This window comes from Acomys minous (assembly GCF_964271855.1).
Source record: "Acomys minous genome assembly, chromosome: 19".
Classification (NCBI taxonomy): domain Eukaryota; kingdom Metazoa; phylum Chordata; class Mammalia; order Rodentia; family Muridae; genus Acomys; species Acomys minous.
In genome coordinates, this window is record NC_140499.1 from 36032078 (window position 1) to 36051942 (window position 19865).

Genomic DNA, 19865 nt, shown 5'->3' on the forward strand with positions numbered 1-19865 from the left:
TGCAGAGAGCTTTAAATTTAGGCCTGTCATCCAGCGCAGGACAAAGCAGAAGGATTAGTAGTTCCGGGTTGTTCTTGGCCACATAATGATTTGGAGGCCATCCTGCAATACCCGAGACCTTGTACCAAAACAAACGAACAAAAATACAACAACAACAACAACAACAACAACAACAACAACAGACTCAAAGTATAAGTGCATGCAAACCTTTATCGCCCTGTTTTTCCATCAGTTTGTTTTCATTAGATTGTCTTTACTTGGCCTTATATCTTTTTACTCTGAGAAATGAGACCACTCCCAATAGTCAGGTAGAATCAGTGTCTGCCCGACTAACTGCCGGCTTGGTTTTAGGAGTGGGTGGGAGAACATTGCTTAAAGGAACCAGAGCGGTTATGTACGGACAAAGAACTTATATTGGACCCCGTGCTTTCCAACATGCAAGCCCAGAAATTATTGCAGCTGATCTGTTACCCTCATGGCATTAAAGAGTGTACAGACGGGGACAACCTGCAAAGACAGCACATTAAACGCATTCTTCAGGTAAGTGGTACATTTCAAAGATCCGGTCACTCACCACAATGTGACTGTAGGAAGAATGACTTTTACTGCTGCTGTGGTTTGTGTTTCTTGAATGTAATTCTGACTTTTGTTCCGTTCTGTAATTCTCTTTATGCTGGCCTTGTGACAGTTGACTGGTTAGCAGATAGAGCCAGCAGCAAACAGCATGTAATCCCGGGTAAATAGTTTGTAGTTTATGTCAGTGCTGTATTTACTCGAGACATAATCTTCGTGATGGATTAATCTTAAATGTTATTTAAGAAATATATCATTTTTGGAATGAGACTGGTTACTTGGTAAATGGATTCTGAGAGGTGCCACACTTATTTGATTACTTATACCTAGCTGATTAGGGAACATGTTTTGATGCTTGAATCTGCTTTGTTGTGTACATTTATTTCATCACGTATGAAATTGGAAGCTCTTAATCCATGTGACTTCTCATGCTGGGTGTGGGTATAACTGCAAAGCTAGGTTAGCATATGCTCGGCATTCTTAATTCTTTGCGTTTTCTCCAGAATCTTGAGCAGTGGACATTGAGACAGTCCTGGCTGGAGCTCCAGCTCATGATCAAACAGTGCTTGAAGGACCCTGTGAGTACCTACTGAAAGCACACATACAAATGAAATAAAACCAAAAGTCAGTGATGCCCGAGGACCGAGGAGTGGGTGGATGAGCTAGCTTTTCCTCCCCCTGACTCTAGAGCTCTGGTTCTGTGGCTGAAATGAACAACCTCCTGGACAACATTGCAAAGGCGACCATAGAAGTGTTCCAGCAGTCCGCGGACCTAACCAACAGTGCCTCCGCTCCAGGCGTGAGCCTCTTCAACCCAGGCGGTATCGGCGGAAGCGTTGACGCAAGTGGCACGAGGCAGAATGGGATAAAGACGTTCCTGAGGTATGACTTTGTAGTTTTCTTGGATTGCCATTAATATTTCATATGGCATAGTAACCTTTATTAGCATAATGTAGTTTTTTCATTAGGCTTCAGGACATGTGAAGAAAATAATTACTTATAAGTGACAGTTCCTGTTATTCAACAAGATAAGGGGAGAAAGTGGGGTGAGTGATGTCTTGGCACATTAGGTATTTTGTTTCAGGTCCAGATGCCTCAGACCCACAGATAAACTGGACTTTATTGTTGCCTTTGGGTCATTCATTAAATATGAAACACTCTCTGTGTGTCTTTCATGACAGTTTTATTACCTATACAGTAATTTGTATTGATAATGGAACTTGGTAGGCTTATGAAATCATAAGGCACTTTTTTTTAATTACGAAAGACAGATTGGTTTGCATATCATCATTTTTGTAAAAAGAGTGCAAATAGTGAGTTTCAGAATTTAGCACTTGGGGAGGCAGAGGCAGGTAGATCTCTGTGAGTTCTACAGAGCAAGTCAGGACAGCCCTGTCCAGAGAAACCCTATATCAAAACAGACAAACAAACAAAATAATAACAATAATGATAATAATAAAATTAACGAATGGCTATTTCTTAGTTTGACCACAGTACCATTGCATACTGTGACCGTGACTGAAAACAGTGGTTAGTGACCAGAAAAGCAGGATCCAAGAAAGTCACTCAAAATGATTTTGGATGCAAATTACCTTCCCAGAGCAGCACCTTTAATTTGTCAATGGAATTGGGTAAAAGTATAAGCAAATGTCTGGTCTTTGGCAAAAAAAGAAAAGAAAAGAAAAAGTACAGACGTGACATGGGAATTTTCGGAGTCTGTCTTACACATCAGTGGTTTGCTGTTGGGTTTCTGTGTTGGCTGTGAGAGCAGACACAGCTGCTTTCTCAGGTGTAACGCCTGTTTCTGATTTTAGTTCCTCTGAACGCAGGGGTGTGTGGCTGGTGGCCCCCCTCATCGCCCGGCTACCAACCTCCGTGCAGGGAAGAGTGTTGAAAGCTGCTGGGGAAGAGCTGGAGAAGGGACAGCACCTGGGTTCCTCTTCAAAGAAGGAAAGAGATAGGCAGAAGCAGAAAAGGTATGCTGGCAGATGCCTCCCATCGAAGACGTGGAGGAAGCCTCGCGCCCTGCGCTACAGTCACATCGCAGCCAGTGAGCACAGGGCTGAACAGGAAATTCTCTGTTAAGCAAGGCTCTGGCCTTACACTAATGTTTAGTGCACCAAGCCCCATTTCTGCTTCTGTCCCAATCACTGCAGAGTTATTGAAACACACAGCCTTGCAGACCCTTGAAATACTTACTGATTTTTTAAATTTTAGGAACCTTGTTCTTGATTCTTGGTTTAAAGTCGTCACAACAACTGCCAAAACTAATGTTTTCTTCATTTATTTTATGCCCTCCAAAATGTTTTCAAATAATTACTTTTAAAAATAGGTCATATGATTGAGGATGAATATTCACAATATAGATTTAACACTCAAGATGTTTTTGTTTTTGTTTTTGTTTTTTTGGTTTTTCGAGATAGGGTTTCTCTGTGCAGCCTTGGCTGTTCTGGACTCACTCTGTAGACCAGGCTAGCCTCTAACTCACAGCGATCCACCTGCCTCTGCCTTCCACGTGCTGGGATAAAAAGCGTGCACCACCACACCTGGCATTCAAGATGTTTTAAAGAGAAAAGTCCTAATTTGTTTATTCTATAAAACACCTAAAGACAGAGTTCCTTACTGACTGTTAGCACCTCCATAACTCCCTGGTCTTTATCTGCTGCCTATGAGATTCAGCTCCTGAGTCAGACATTTTGGTCTAGACCTATTCTTAAGGAAAATTTCTTCTTATTGTATCAATCAGTTTTGCTAGTTGTTCTCTAATGGAACATTATTTATTAACATGAAAATTATAAATAGAATTTTTGCCCCCTTTCCAATGGAGGCCATGGGCTGTATTAGAGCCTGGCACTAGATGTTTCTGCAAGAACCTCGCTTCTGGAGGCCTCAGAACTTATGTTCATGCCTAACTTTACCTAGAGTGTGCTGTTGCTTTGGAGAAATATACAGCACAGAAGCCCAGGCCTCCAAAATAGTCAAGGCACACAGAGAGGTCCATTTCCTAAAGATGAGTTTTGCCTGAGGAACATCTCGATTTTTTTTTTAAATTCTGTACATACATTTACATTATTTGTCATACATACTTAAATTTTTTCCTAGTGACATAAAGCGAGTTCATCGCATATACTATAGGTGTCTGTTGTTTTGGGAATACCTTCCCAAGCATCACAGCATTGTCACTCACAAGCTTTACCAGTGGTTTCTCACCTTGTAAGTAGGGAAATGTGTCGCCTTTCCAAGGGTCCCAGGGTGATTTGCCACCCTGTCCTTTGTCTAATAGTAAATAAACAAGAGCAGGGAGTCTGCTGCAAAGACCAACTGTTGCAACAGGGCACGCCATTCCTTCTAACTAGATCTGTTAATACTTCCTTTGTAGTATGTCTCTTTTGAGTCAGCAACCTTTCCTCTCCTTGGTCCTTACCTGCCTTAAGGGGCAAGACGAACAACGAGAAGGCCTCCTTACGTCTCTGCAGAATCAAGTTAATCAGGTAAAATGCAGTATGATATTAAGCCAGGGCAGAATCTTTCTGATGGTATTCGTTATTTTCCTTTCGAACATGAGATTAGACAAATGTGTCTATCTATCCATGAGATGCTAGGGAACACAGTCTATATGCAGCTCTGCTTAGCATCATGGGCACCGTAAGGCTATGAACGTCATATTAATTACGAATTGGGAGGTATATAAATAGGCTATAAGAGTAAGTTGTTGCATATTGTTTATCAGCCAGCTTGCTGATCTCTGTTTCACCTGCCTGGAAACCAGAGGAGCAGGTTGAAATTAGAAAGCAAGTTAGATTGGTTGTACAAGATGGGTTATCCTGGCACAAAGCCAAGCAAGCCACTCCCTGTGGTGGTAAGTGAGACTTGGTTTTCTTTGTCATCACACCCACTGCACATGACAGGTCTTTTGTCTGTCTAGGCTCCAGAGTAAGCTATTTAAACATAAAGCGCTGATGTTTGTCATCGTTAACCTAGACTAAATTTCAGAGCGAAACCAATAGAGCCCTTCCTGCCTGGGCATTTGCTGTTCCTTCCACTGGGTTTCCCTGTCACTCAAGCCTCATCAGTCTGGGCCTGCCTTCCAGTTTAGGTGCCTGTGCACTTCCTCCTTTTGTTGGCTGGAAGGTTCCCCCTCAGGTGTTAGGCAGACCTGCTCCTTCCCTTTCTGCGGGTCTCTGTTTGCCTTGCCTCCTTCGTGAAGCCGCGGTCACCCTCTCAACCCTTCTGCTATGACTCTCTGTTCCTTTGCCCCCACTGGAGTCATGTCTGTTTCACTTTTTCCTCCCTCTTCCCCCCCCCCCCCCACTTAGTGCTGGAATTTTGCATGCTAAATAAGCTTTCTGCCACTGAGACCTGCCACTTGTCCTTTTTTAGCTTCTTCTTTGGAGATTAAAATCTTGCCCAGCTGGCACTCATCTCCCTCAGTAGCCCAGGTGAACCTTGAACTTCCAGCCTCTCAGTTTCTGCTTCCTGGTTAGCAGGGATGATGGAGTTACACCAGGCTGAGCCCTCAGTACTTTTATGTCAGCTCTGTGATCGTGCATGCATGCGTGCGTGCATGTGTGTGTGTAACTGCTTTGTTACATTAACGACAGAAGCTGGCATTTTTCCTATATCCAATTTGGGAAGTGTTCCCTATGCACAGCATACATACAGCTCTGCTCTGCTGTTGTTACTTGTCCGTGAGATTGATTCTCACAAACCATGTAGGGGAGAGAGTGCAGCTCCCATGCATGCGCAGAGAAGTTAGAGGAAAACGCTTGGCCTTCGTCTTTTTTCCCTACACTTCACTTGAGACAGCATCTCTGTTGTTGGCTGTTGCTACCTGTGCCCTGCTGGTGACAGGGATTCTCTTTTCTCTGCCTCCCATCTTGCCCTAGGGGTGCTGGGACCACAGGTGCCATTATCCCATCCACCTTTAAATAGAACTTCCACTCAGGGCCTCAAACAAGCTCCTTAACCTGCTGAGTCCTCACCCCAGGCTTCTCTAGCTTACTCAAGGTGGTTCTTGTTAGCTCCTGTTACTGCAGAGCATGGCAAAGGTTTGGTAGTTGAGTGGTTATTTGTTGCCTCATCTCATCCGATTCTGCAGTATGGCCTCCTTGCTTGGCTCTCTTCAGTAAACCCTTCCCAGTGCTAGGTTTGAGGAAATGATACAGCAGCAGCCCCCTGTATAAATTCGGTGGCTCTTGGTCTGAGTGGCCACATTTTTCAAAATGGTATATATAATTCTCTTTTTTCAGGAAAGATTATCCACTAGATAACAATAACAAGTCCAGAGGGATGTCAAAGCTAATGTACTTGCTAAGGGTCATAGCATTTCTTTAGAAGTGCAGCATGGGACAAGTGAAAAGTGGAATTCTGTCTTTTCGATATTTATCTTCATAATACCAAATTAATAACTCATAATTGTATGGCCCTTTAAAGGATTTTTCAAAAGAAATATAATATATATATATATGCATGCATATATATGTAATTAGGTACGATTTCCTTTTCCCAGCTACCCAGGCAAATAAGTTATAAAATAGAATAGAGGAAGAGGTAGATTTAAAAAATAAAATAAAATAAATAACTACGTTTGTTAATTTGTTAAAGTTAAGAAGTCGGTTTTAGCTGTCACATAAAAATTGTCACAACAAAGGGCAAAGGAAGTTTTGTTGTTGTTTTTCTTCTCTTGTTCCTAATCTTAGATTTTAAGTAACTGGAGGGAAGAAAGATACCAAGATGATACGAAAGCCCGCCAGATGATGCATGAGGCTTTGCAACTGCGCCTAAATCTGGTAAGGACCGTGGCTGGTGTTTCTGTCACACCTCTCTCTGTATGAAAATAATACTGCTTTCACCTTCTTCTGTGGGTGGAATCTGCATGGCAAAGTGAAGCCTTCCTCTTTCTGTCTCTCTACCTACTTCCTTTTATCTTAAGCCTTCTGTTTCCTTTGCTGCTGTCCTTCCTGTCTGGGTTGAGTTCTAGACAGTAGTGTTTAAGCACCAATCTGTGTTTTCCACCAAGACTCCATCCAGCAGATCTCTCCTTTTCAGTCAGTCAGTGCTAAGCAGAGGTCTTAGAATCCTTTGCTTTGATACGAATATTTGCTTTTACTGTATTTTTTTTCAAAGCCATAAAAATCTATCAACTCTCTAATTTTGCCCAGAGAGATGTCCCATCAAGTCTCACAAGAATGTTTTATAGAAATATAAAAGTTCTCAACACATCTTGTATTCCTTTGAATTTTCTCTTCCCATTGAACAAACCCCAAATGGAATCTTCCCTGGATGATAGTTCATCTGGCTTTTGGTGTTGTGGCAGGCCTGTTGCAGTACCACCGTGTTAAGGAGCATTTCCAAGGGTGTTAGATGCAATAATAATTGAATATCACAAATTTTCAGAATATGAAGCAGTGTTGATGCTATTATCGCAGTTAGGCCTAACAATGGGAGACTGATAAGAAAAGAAAGCTAATCTTGTGAGTGCCCACATTCAAATATTACTCTTTTTGTTAAGTTTTGAATGACTATACTACACTGAAAGAACCAAAAATAGTGATAAACACATAGCTAAGTGAGATGGGCTATAGGATAATTCATAAAGTGTTTAGCAAGAGCCAGTTCTTAACATCTCCTTTGTTTTTAACAAATTAATATTTGGTCACATATAGTGATGAAGCAGTGTTTTCTCCTGGAGATACAAATCCTTTATTGTATTTTGTATGCTAGGTAGGAGGGATGTTTGACACGGTGCAGCGGAGCACCCAGGGGACCACCGACTGGGCCGTCCTCCTCCTCCAGATAATTACCTCAGGAACTGTTGACATGCACACTAACAAGTATGTGGTTGTTGCTGCTGTTTTAGCGTGTTAAACTTTTTTGCTGCATGCATGCATGATATAAGCCTTGATATACTGACAGTAAATTCTGCCACTTAATCAACTTAGACGTCACTAAAAACTCAACACTTTTAGTGGAAATGCTTAGATAATTACGTGTATCCTGATTTTGTTTTTTAAGAATAAAATGAGTTATTCTTTCCTCTCAGTGAATTATTCACAACAGTTCTTGACATGCTGGGTGTTTTAATCAATGGGACACTGGCTTCTGACCTATCAAATGCTTCCCCCGGGGGATCTGAAGAGAACAAACGTGCATACATGAATTTGGTAAAGAAACTGAAAGTAAGCTTGTGATCAGCCTCTATTCTGAAATCAAGTTGCCTATGAATAACTGTCTGATTTCCTACTCGTTAATTCATACATGTAGTTCAGTCACCATAATGTGATTATTTGTTGCCATAACTAGGCTGCCAGCCCTTCAAAATTACAAATATGTTATCTGAAAGATTTTTCTCTAATAGGTTTTACTCCTAAAAGAATGGTTAGTTTTTAAGAAATTTAGAAATGCATTATCAGATATATAACCAAAACTCCAGTGTCAGATTTCTGTTAAATCTGTGCTTGGATTTGCGCATACAAGTGGAAAAATGAGCATTTGCATTGAATTCGTGAATCTGACTTGTTTGATAACCCACCAAGCCCTTGAAATAAGTGGTAAATACATATCATAAATACATAATCTGAAGACTTTACAACAAAATAACGGATGGTTACCTTGCGGTTTGACCCTGGATAGGAGAAACTGTCCGTGCTGCAGCTCCTGCTGTGTGACTGCAAATAACACTGTGGTTTTGTCATTTCAGCACTCTGATATTTCTTGTATAACAAGCCTGCCTTTGTGTGTACTCTATTTTCTACTTGAATAGAAGAAATGAAACATTTCATCAGTCTGATTTGCAGCTGTCCATAGACTGTGCTGAGGGTTAAAGACACACTAGCTCTAAAAAAAGGAAATGTGTCATTGGGGAACTTCCTTCTCCTTAACTTTTGCATTCATTGTAAAGTCAGAAGTTTTGCCTCACTGCTCGCTTGCTTTTATGATTTTTCTTTTTCTTCTAGAAAGAACTAGGAGACAAGCGGTCGGAAAGCATTGACAAAGTTCGGCAGTTGCTGCCTTTGCCAAAGCAGACATGCGATGTTATCACTTGTGAACCCATGGGCTCTTTGATCGACACAAAGGGAAACAAAATTGCTGGATTTGACTCCATCGATAAAAAACAGGCAAGAGTAAATGTTTTTTTTTTCTCATATGTAAATATATCTAGTATAGAAGCCAAGTTACTCTTCTTACCTTCTTTGAGGATATACAAAACATCCTAATTTAATTTCTTAAATTTCAAGGATATATTTTTGTCATCTAAGCATAATAGTTATTGGCATCATAATGAAGCCATATCCTTGAAGATCTCCATTTAAAATGCTTATCTGGACTTAAGTACATTTCTGGAATCTACCAAAAAGGTTAGGTAAAAGCTTAGTATAAAAAAAAATAAAAGTAAAAACCAATTCTGATTTTACTTCAGGATAGGAATCAGTCCGTCTATATAAGAAAAATTTCGACTGATAAATAATTTTCAATACTGAGTAAGCTATATTAAATAAAACTTCTGTTACAACACCACATATCCTCAGTGAAGTGATATTACACAGACATTTGTTTTATATAAGACACTTTAGAAAGTTCCTTAAAATAGCAGAATGGTGTTCTTTCAGGGAACACCAAGTAGCCAGTCACTCTGCAGCAACAGAGATGGGAAGAGTATGCACTTTCAGATGCGATGGGATTTGTGGGTCATGGTTCAGAGAGGATTGGGAGGCACTGAGTGGAGAACCAGTCAAGTCCGGCAGGGGAGATGAAGTCAGAGAAGCGCTCCCGCAATAGTTGATGCGCAGACTACTTTGAAGGAGTAAAAGTTGTACTGAGAAGTATAGGACAGGTGGGGGAGTTAAATAAAGGCAAGAAAGAAGAGGGAAAGCAATGCCATCAGGATTCAGAGGTGGCCTAAATACCATAGCAGTGTGGCCGTGGAAAAAGAAAAGGCCAGTAGTCACGCTCAGGGTAATTTGGCCTTTCTAGCAGCAGACATCCAGGATCCGTTGAGATGTGAGTTCTCCTCAGGAACATGCGTTCATCACATGGCAGACGGCAGGGAGTGGTAGCATTATTGGTCACCAGTTAGAAGAAGTCACTCTTAAAGAGGAAGACAGGCAAGATGTGGGCTCACATCCAGGGCGGTTGAGGGGAAGGTACCGTGGCCATTTTTAAGGACAAATGTCTTTGAATTGGTATACTTGAGAAGGTAGCAAAAAAATGTCACCAACTAATGTTACAAATAAAAGCGCTCTATTTTTCAGACAGAGAATTGAATTCCTTATTGGACAACAGGAGTGATAACTCGGAATTGAGGGACTTGGTTTGTGTTGTACCTGTTTCTCTCATAACGTTTTACTCAGAGACTGTCATGTTAGGTATATGAAAGTATGCAGAGTAAATGAAGTCTGTATAGCTTAGATGGAAGTGAATATGACTGCAGTCAGAGGGAAACTACCTAATGACTTTGAAATTTTGCATCATCTTAAAAATAATAGGTTCCTGAAATGGTTATAATTTCATATGATAAGGCCAACTTTGCAGGAAAGTACTTTTTCTCAAGTGAGAAAATGTCATTTTATAGTAAAATGTTCTGCACTACCTTTCAGTGCCTCAAGGGAGTATCAGGTGCTACAAAGAAGTAGAGAGCTGAACTCCCAAAGTTCAGAACTCCAGTTCATGTGACCTAAATGTTCCTTTCTTTAAGCTCGTTCTAACTGCATTCTTGCAAGCTTGTCCTGTGAGTTGGGAACAGGGCCAAACTGTGTTGTCAGGAAGCATTGTTTTCCCACAGGGTCTCCAGGTTTCTACAAAGCAGAAGGTGTCCCCTTGGGACCTGTTTGAGGGTCAGAAGAACCCGGCTCCTCTGTCCTGGGCCTGGTTTGGCACAGTCCGAGTGGACCGGAAGGTGATAAAGTATGAGGAACAGCACCACTTCCTTCTGTACCACACACATACCATGCCGAAGCCCCGAAGCTACTACCTCGAGCCACTGCCCCTACCTCCTGAGGAGGAAGAGGAAGAGCCCACATCTCCAGTTTCTCAGGAACCAGAAAGGAAGTCAGCTGAGCTGTCGGATCAAGGGAAAACTACAGCTGACGAGGAGAAGAAGACAAAGGGAAGGAAGCGTAAGACAAAGTCAAGCTCACGCGTTGATGTGAGTGGGGGATGTAAGGAAAAGTCCGGGTCGTTAGAATCTAGGACGGGATTTACCCATGGCCGAATTGTACTCCTAGAAACCGTACTAATGATGTCACCAGCTTTCTGATATGCAGCGCCCTAACAAGCTTCAGTACTAGTAAATGAAACGTCACTCCCTGACTTCTCACGAGTGCCAGATTTAAAGCTTCTGATTTTCCATTCTCCACTTTTAATAACTATTTAACTTTTAACTTCAGTAGTGAATAATAGTGAGTTAATAAACCTCATAATTTCCCTGGGTTTGACACTTTAATGTTTCAGAGGCCTATGATTCCACTCTCTTAAACACCTTTATTAATATGGGTGCTTGAATATCGTATTTTTGATTGGTTGGCGTTTACAGTGAGGTAACATTGAAAACTTCCTTCTACTTTTCTCTGAGTGAGTTCGCATGTGGTTTACCCACCAGAGTGGTCCTGAGACACTGTTCTTGACTGCTGTATCTTCTACCCCACTGAGTGGTCTTTTACATATTTTTCAGATCCTATAAAATAAACCTAGCTTAAAACCATCTCACACTTTCCCCTCTTCCTTTTCCAGTTACCAGATGCTTACTAGATGATAACTCAGAAATTATTTTATGAGATGCAGTATTTAAAGTAGCATTCTGTTGGGGTTAAAATAGCACTACCTGGCTTTACTTGAGAGAGAAGTTGCAGGTCATTTTCCATAGCACGCAGGATGCTCTTGCTTGGCAAGGGGGAAGTACTTAGAGCGCTCAGAGTTCATGAGCAATTGTTGTTTACAGTCACCTGTGTCAACACCCAAATACGCTTCATCCTAAATGATAGCTCTTCTTAGGTGATTGATACACTTTTACAGACGGGTGCTGTCACCCTCAGATGCTCCCTGAATACCAGCGCTCTCTCCCAAACCCGGGCCCTCCAAGCCATGTGGACGCAAAAGCCTTAACTAACTACACTCAGAACCCGCCTCCTGACGGTCCCTGTTCCCAGTTGGATTACATCCTTTCGTGAAATTGAAGGATACTGAGATTTTCACTGTCCTTTAATCCTCTAGGGCCGTGCCAGAAAAAGGATAGGTGATGAGGGAGTTGAGACTCCCAGATGTGATATTCTTTTTAGAGTCTGTGTCTGGTATAAAGAGTTTGAGAAGGCATGGGGACTTGGAGATTCGCTACCTGTTTTGAGTGCTGCCTTGAAAACTGTGGGTAAGATGCTGTGTAGGCACAGAGCAACTCTGAAGCACTATGGGCCTTTCTGGCACGGTTCCTATCCAGGCCCAGTGTTAAGACCTTCCAAGATGCGGCCAGCAGTAGTCTCTGCAACAGGTGTTTTCTTTCAGTTACATGCATTGTTCAGTGTTGGTATCAGATAGGCACTTTTGGCTTTTTTTCTTTGTCTGTTTGTTTGTTTGCTTGTTTTTTCTTATGTCTGTTGCAAGGAATATACTTTTCTTTTTCGTATGTGATGGTGGTGGGGAGATGCTAACAGAGATTGAATTTAGAGCCTTGTATGTGCTAGGTGAATATTCTTGAGCTAAGTACTTTTTAACTCAAAAAAAAAAAAAAAAGAAAAAGAAAAAAAGAAAGAAAGAAAGAAAACTTAATCCAAATGAGTATTTTTCAGGAAATGTTTTTTTTTTATGATTTATTTTCTCTTCTCTTTAAAAAAAAATAGCCTTGAGTTCTGGAATGGGGTCATCTCATATCACTGAACAGGAAGAATTTATATTGGTTAACTATGTAGTACATTGAAGTTAATTTTTTTAATGTTTCTGTTGAAGGAATACCAACAGAACAACATATACCGAGTGCCTCCTAATTACTCACCTATGTCCTCCCAAATGATGCATCACCCACAGCCCGCACTGTGGGGTTACAACCTCGTGAGCCAGCCTCAGCAACCCAGCTTTTTCCTGCAGAATCAGTCCCTAAATCCAGGTAGGTATGAGACAGGTAACACTGCTGAGCATGCTGAGCAGCCACTTGCTCTTAAGGGTTATCCTCTCCAAAACAAGAATTTGGATAAGCCAGTACTCAGTTGATATTTTCATTATCCTTACCCCTCACCATTTGTTTTTCTTCTTCTGCAATATAAGATAAGGCTTCACTAGACCTCCTAGCTTGCCCTTCTTGTCCCAGCTACTACAGTAGAGGATGAGACAGGAAAATCACTGAGCATTGTCAACAGAGCAAGACCTTGTCTTCTTTAGTAATGAGATAATGAGTAGCTGGAATTACGTGTGTGCATTGTAGAATTTGTTGGAAGGAGATTGCACTACCTATGGCTGAGCTACCAGATAGAAAGTTGATAAAAGTTTTATGCTTATAAAATATGCAGGTATTTTTATTTGCTATAATTCCCACTTGTATTGTAAAAGATCAGTGTTGTATGATCCCTCTGTCCCTCCTCCTCCTCCTTTTCTTTCTTTGTTTCTTTGTTTCTTTCTCTGTTTCTTTTTCTTTCTTTCTTCCTTTTCTTTCTTTCTTTCTTCCTTTCTTTCTTTCTTGAGACAGAGCTTCTCTGTGTAACAGCCCTGGCTTTCCTGAAATTCACTCTGTAGACCAGGCTGGCCTTGAACTCACAGAGTTCTGCCTCACGAGGATTAAAGATATGCTCCACTATGCCAGGCATTTTTTTATTTTGCATTGTAAATCTTATAGTTAAATTACAAAGCAGCTTGGAAGTTTGGTTTGGCAAGTAAATTTACAGAATAACACTGAAAACTACCACATTCATAGTAATTATTCCTGATTATAGTATTGCTTTGGTTCAAGCTCCAAGTACATCTTATAATCCAAGTGAATATTTTTCTAGATAAAAATATTTGCTAGCTAAAAATTAACTTAGTGGGAAAAATGTTTTTATAGGATAAAGAAATTAATTTGTGCTTATGCATATATATATTCATAAAATTTACCTATATGTACATACACGTATATTTACATTTACATTTAATGAAAAATACACTTATAGCCTTTAGAACATAGCTCAGACACTAGACAGGTTCAGTACATGATGTGACCATCTCCTTCGTCCTTACATTTGTACTGGTGCTTCCCATCTGCAGGGTTCATTACCTGCCTCCAGAGGGTTTAGTCTGATACTACTTCCATAGTGAGGTCCAACCCAGCCAGCTGCTCTGTTCAAAGTTGTAATGTACATCCTTTTCCTCTCTGTGTTTCCCTCCCATCTTTCTGTTGTATAGCATCACTAGCTTAAGTGGCTTCCATGGTCACATACCTTCATACTCCAGACTGCAGCTCTGGGAAGACAGGTGCTTTTGTTCTAGTGTGCGTAACGGTGTTCTATGGGTAATAGACTGTTGGCAGCATATGGTGATAACACGCCTATAGTTTCAGGCACTCGGGAGGCTGAGGCAGGAGGACCACCTGAGTTCAGGACTTGAAGGCTGTATAAACTGACAGCATGACCATTCTATTGTGTGGGTAAGGGGGAAGGTCTTTACTGTAGGCATGAGAGAAAGAACAGCCACCACAGGCACCAGGAAGACTGCAGAGCAGAGAGAGAGAAAGTAGATTGAACACAGCCAGGACAGCACATGGCCAAGGATAACTGCTAGTGAGGGGAGAAAAGCAGGGGAGAGAGAATGGCAAAAGCATCCTAAGAGAGGCAGGAGTGGAGCAGAGAGAGAACATAGATTAGCAGGGCTGTAAGGAGTATCTGGGGCAGGGAAGCCTAGGAGCTAGAGGTGAGAAGTGCTAGAGTGCTAGGCTGGACTTGGTGATACCAAGGGAGGTACTGAGTCCAGGAGGTACTGAGTCCAGGAGGCCAGTGAGATATGCTAATAGGCACCGCAGGTGGCCACATATTCCTTCTGCCACACGTAAGGGAAGTGACTCATTTTGGTAGATGGGGACCAGTTTCCCGAGTTCCTGAGTAATGCTGTCTTTTATCTGACCAAGAAGTCTTCTAGGCTCCGGGCTGAGCTCAGTTTTTCTATATTTGGCCTGCCTTCTGGAGGTCGGGGAGTTGGAGTTCCCGCTGGATGTGACATTCCATCCTTTTGTAATCTTGTCTGTAAATGTTTTTCAGCTGAAATTAGGATGATGTTGTTGGGTCCCCAGAAGGCTGGAGTCCTACTGTTCAAAGGCTAGGAGGGAAAAGGATTCAGGCCACTGTAGAGGGCATTGGCCAGAAGCATCTGGGTTTGCTGACACAGTCTGAAGAGACAGAAAGCAATCACGTTGGCTGGATTGATTTATATCAGTTTTTAGCAATCCGGGGCCTCCCAGTTCTGTAGGACTAGGTGCAGGCATGCTGTTTTTGGAGCAGTTCACCAGACTCAGTTGATAACCGGATGGTCTCAGATAAATGGAAATCCTCGCTGGTAGATATAGACTAGGTAAAGTTAAGGAGCTTAGGGGAAATCTTTATCTTGGCTATTACACTTGAAATTTCCAGGCCTGTTGTCCTGGTACTTAGGGATGGTGGTAGAAAGAGGCCTCAAGACCAGGGGAAGGAAAGAGCCCATCCCCAGGGACAGGCAGTAGGCAGGGAAGCTTTAACCTGTTGACTGACAGGAGTGCTCATCTGGAGTCCATTTGCCCTGTGGAGTAAAGCTGGGATTCTCTGAAGCTCATGTGAATTTTTTTAAAGTTTACAAAAAGAGATAAAAGTTTTAGATATATTAGCATTACCATTGTTTGCAATGCTCTGTGTAGAAAATAAAAAGTTAACAAGTATCTATAAACAGCTGGGGTAGACTCACGCCTTTGAGCCGTAGCAAAGCTTGAGTACCCAGATGTATGGTTCTGAGTTAAAAGCATGAACACTCTTTCAACTCTGTCCAGAGAGTGAGCGTGTGTATGTGTGTGTGCGTGTGTGTGTGTACATATATATATACACACATACATGCATATGATATATATGGATGTGTGTGTGTGTGTATGACAGAAATTTTCAGCACAGTTAGAAGCACTTTAAGCCTGTATTTAGAAAACAAAAAAAGGAAGTTGAAGTTTTTGTGCCTGTAACTATAGTAACAGTAGCCAGTGTTTTACCAAGGCTAGATAACCACCTTATCAGAACTCTAAACTATTGAAGTCAAGTAGCATCTTTAAGGCTCATGTTTCACACACCTTAAATTACTTCCTCAGACCTCTTCCACCTGCACTTATATATAATTTTTTAAAAGATTTATTTATTTATTATTATGTGTACAGTATTCTGCCTGCACATAATCCTGTATGCCAGAAGAGGGCATCAGATTACATTATGGATGGTTGTGAACCACCATGTGGTTGCTGGGCCTTGAACTCGGGACCTTTGGAAGAACAGGCGGCGCTCTTAACCACTGAGCCATCTCTCCAGCCCAACCCCACTCCCTTAGACCCTCACAATTTGTATTTCCGTACCTCAGATCACTTCCTTAGACCTGCACAACTTTAAACCGTTTTTCCCTCTGCATCAAATCATTTACCATGAGACATAGGGGGTTGATCCCTGAGAGCAGTGATCACAAGTCAAGTTCTTTTAAAGAAGGGAAGAGTAAAAAGTAAAATTTTAGTTAGTAGTAGCAGCATAATAGCTAGAGTTTGTTTTCACATTGAAACTTGTTTTGTGGTTTGTTTTTGTTTGTGGTTTGTTTTTTGATGGGAAGCCTATAAAGGAGGTAACCCTGTCTGTGATTCTGCCTTCCTCAGCAGGAGACCTAGTAGCTCTAGAAAAGCAAGGCCTGGTTTTTACATATGAATGGACTGACCAGGCAGCCTGTTCCAGCCTTGTAACAGGGAACTGACTGAAGTAGGCCTGACTGCTTAACTGCTGCTGTTAAAGCCCAGGCTAGCCCTCAACACCAATGGAGATCTGAAAACAACAACAACAACAACAACAACAACAACAACAACAAAACCGTTTGAGCAGGATTATAATCTACCCGACCTCTGTATTATTTAAAATGGCAGTGACTTGACTGCTATCTGGACAGCCAGCCTACTCTTGTCCTTGGCGATCTGTATGACTTGGTTGAGGGCAAATGTCCTCAGTCTTTGACTGTCCCCTAGGACAACAGTAAGCCTTTTCAGCTCTCAGACCTGGAAGGTGGGAGAGATTTTCCTGTGGAGGCTGGTCCTCCAGCCTTTAAAACATGATGTTCCCTGAGCCTTAGATACAGGATTTATGTTGTAGATGTATCTAATGGGTCTAGCCTCCCACAATCTGTTAATCTTTTGAATTGTGTCCAGTGGTATTTTTTGTTTGTTTGTTTGTTTGCTTGTGTGTGTGTGTGTGTGTGTGTGTGTGTGTGTGTGTGTGTGTGTGTGTGTGTGTTCTGGTCTCTATTTGCTATAAGGAGCAGCTTCTCTGATGAAGGGTGATAACAACCCTTTATCAGAAAAAAATTCAGAAAGTAAGGAAGAAGACTGGTCTGGCTAATTGGTGGTCTAAGATCCATGACCTGGCTAGCCCATGGTAGTTGGGTAGATTTCTGGTATCATGTGTGAGTTCTCTCCTTAAATCCAATAGCTGCTGATAACCACCAACATATGAAAACCACCATTCCACCTTTCTGGTTATCTTGCCACGCTGGACACTGCCGTGGTTCATAGTCCTTTCTGGTGCTATGGAAGTTAGACCACAGGAAGGAGAAAGCTCTCACATTAAATCCAGTTCAGATTATCTACATTCTATGCCCTAAGTCTTTAGCCGTTGAGAGGTAGCCAGGGCCAATAGCCAATAGCTTATTTCGTTTTGAAGTCATTTGTACTACCCTAACCAACAAGTTGAATGGAGATTTTTCATACGTGGTACTAGGCTATTTGTTAGAGTCTAGGTTCTTGTGGGGAGCATTGTCAGCCTAAGGGACATAATTGAAGGTGTGTATATGTGTTGTATATGATTTCAGGTAAAAAAATATAAAGTAGTATACTTTCTTGACGCTTTATCAAACAACTTTGATGTTATTTGTCCTTCCTCCTTCTCCAATGAGAGGCTCCTCTCCAGTTTCTCCATTTACAAATTAGGCCTTTCAGTTTTGCTAAGGTAATAGGTAAACTAACACAGCCTTCAGCTCTGCCTAAACTACAGAGGGTTCTGTGCCTGGTGAAACTTTACAAAATAGAGTATAAGGCACTGTGCGTGGCTTACACCCCCACACCACCAGTTCCATGCCGACTCATTTTTGTTTCAGGCATTGCATTTTATCCACTGAAGTTCAGCCTCCATGTAGCAGTTTTATTTTATTTTATTTTTAAGATTTATTATTTATTTATTATCATGCATACAATGCTCTGCCTGCATGTACACCTGCAGGCCAGTAGAGGGCACCAGATCACATTATAGATGATTGTGAGCCACCATGTGGTTGCTGGGAATTGAACTCAGGACCACTGGAGGAGCAGTCAGTACCCTTAACCTCTGAGCCATCTCTCCAGCTCCCATGTAGCAGTTTTAAAGTACTATTATTCCTGCATACCGTTGCTTTTTATCTTAAGGAAATTACAAAGGTCTTAACAGAATGTCAATGCTTGGAATTGGCAGGCAGTATATTATTTTCTATCTTGCTCATAAAGTAAGAAAAGTGTGATGGAGGAACACCTGTTGCCTTTGAAAAGCCTTCTTTTTTTGGTTGTTTCTATAGGTGGCTCCAGATTGGACCCCGCAGGCTCCTTTGTCCCAACCAATACCAAGCAAGCTTTGTCCAACATGCTGCAGAGACGCTCAGGCGCCATGCTGCAGCCACCTTCCCTTCATGCGGTCACATCTCAGCAGCAGCTGCTACAGATGAAGCTTCTACAGCAGCAGCAGCAGCAACAGCAGCAGCAGCAGCAACAACGGCTTCTCAGGCAAGCCCAGACTCGACCTTTCCAACAGGTTTGTCCCGAGCCATCCTCCTGATGCAGTGCCCTCCTCTAGCTAGGACTGAGATTGGGGCATGATGCATGATCTTACCGCATGCATAGCTCTGTATATGTGTGGACAGAGGGATGCTTCCTTTGTACAGGTTTTTGAATATTCTTTTCTCTTTTGTATTTCATATTGACCTTGCGAGGAAGCCAAAAGTGCTTAGGACTCTGTAATCATTCAGAAGAAGTAGGCCTCTTAGCCTTTGAGGTGACCTTCCCAGGCTCCATTCCATATAATAATTACTGCAGTGTTTTGAATTCATTTTAGCACTTCTTTCTTTCTTTCTTTCTTTCTTTCTTTTTTAAAAGATGGTTTCTCTAGCTGTCCTGGACTCACTCTGTAGACCAGGCTGGCCTCAGACTCACAAAGATCCACCTGCCTCTACCTCCCAAGTGCTGGGGTTAAAGACATGTGCCACCACCTCTGGGCTTAGCACTACTTTCAAGCACTACCCTCAGGTATATTACTTTGATTTTGTGCCTCTAAAGCCCTGATGTTTTCTTCCTTCATTGCTTTAAGAGTTATTCAACAAAGCTGTACCAAACAATAAGTTATAAATAGTGGGCAGTGTGTATGTGTGAAGTGCTAGTGATTGTGCCCAGAGGCTTGGACATGCTGGGTAAGCACTTTAACCCTCAAGTGTACACCCAGCACAGGGATAGTAAATGTAGCTTGTGTTTGTTTGCTTAGCTTTTTGTTTGTTTTTGTTTTAGTGTGTGTGTGTGTGTGTGTGTGTGTGTGTGTGTGTGTTTTACAGGGAGTGGGAGTGGGGGGGTGTGGAAGTTTTTTGGTTATTTTGTTTGTTTTGGTTTTTGGTGTTTTGAGATAGGGTCTCACCATATAGGTATGGCTCTTCTGGAACATGCCATGTAGCCAAGGTTGGCTGCCCTCGGATTCAGAGATCCCCCTGTCTCTGCCTCCTGAGCGCTGGGATTAAAGAAGTGTCTCACCATGTGCCTGGCTGCCTTTTGAGTGTGGTTTGTGATTCATGTTTCTGATGTTTATGCCCTATAAGTCACTGTTCTTTCTACACTACGGTTATATTGAGTACACAGTGGTGAAAATGACATACATATACCCACCTTGATAGAGACTCGTGAGACCTGTGATTCCGTGCAGGTGCATCTGAGTGAAGTGTGACGTACGATTGCAGCCGCTTTTCCTAGTTTCTGGATTTTATTTTCCAGTCGCACTGTTCTGATAATAAAAACTAACAGAGCACTTACTTTTATATTTGTTTTGGCACCAATGTTATGATTACAGATGAAGGCAGTA

General features: G+C 41.8%; 2 protein-coding genes across 14 annotated transcripts in view; one reads left to right on the plus strand and one right to left on the minus strand.

The window, feature by feature from the left end:
- P2RY12 (purinergic receptor P2Y12) overlaps positions 1 to 8350 on the minus strand; it is a 47871-nt gene extending 39521 nt beyond the window's left edge. For both annotated transcript variants that reach the window (XM_084768364.1, XM_084768362.1), the window contains exon 1: positions 8184 to 8350. The gene's annotated coding sequence lies outside the window, so the exon portion shown is untranslated. The remainder of the gene's footprint in view (positions 1 to 8183) is intronic.
- MED12L (mediator complex subunit 12L) overlaps positions 1 to 19865 on the plus strand; it is a 315424-nt gene that overhangs the window by 263527 nt on the left and 32032 nt on the right. For 11 of the 12 annotated variants that reach the window (XM_084768339.1, XM_084768345.1, XM_084768347.1 and 8 more), the window contains 12 exons: positions 352 to 540; positions 1077 to 1151; positions 1262 to 1455; positions 2388 to 2549; positions 3953 to 4064; positions 6273 to 6362; positions 7297 to 7406; positions 7616 to 7751; positions 8529 to 8690; positions 10355 to 10717; positions 12508 to 12664; positions 18325 to 18557. In XM_084768339.1, coding sequence (XP_084624465.1) covers positions 352 to 540; positions 1077 to 1151; positions 1262 to 1455; positions 2388 to 2549; positions 3953 to 4064; positions 6273 to 6362; positions 7297 to 7406; positions 7616 to 7751; positions 8529 to 8690; positions 10355 to 10717; positions 12508 to 12664; positions 18325 to 18557 — 1983 coding nt within the window. The remainder of the gene's footprint in view (positions 1 to 351; positions 541 to 1076; positions 1152 to 1261; positions 1456 to 2387; positions 2550 to 3952; positions 4065 to 6272; positions 6363 to 7296; positions 7407 to 7615; positions 7752 to 8528; positions 8691 to 10354; positions 10718 to 12507; positions 12665 to 18324; positions 18558 to 19865) is intronic. The other variant, XM_084768344.1, reaches the window with a different exon arrangement.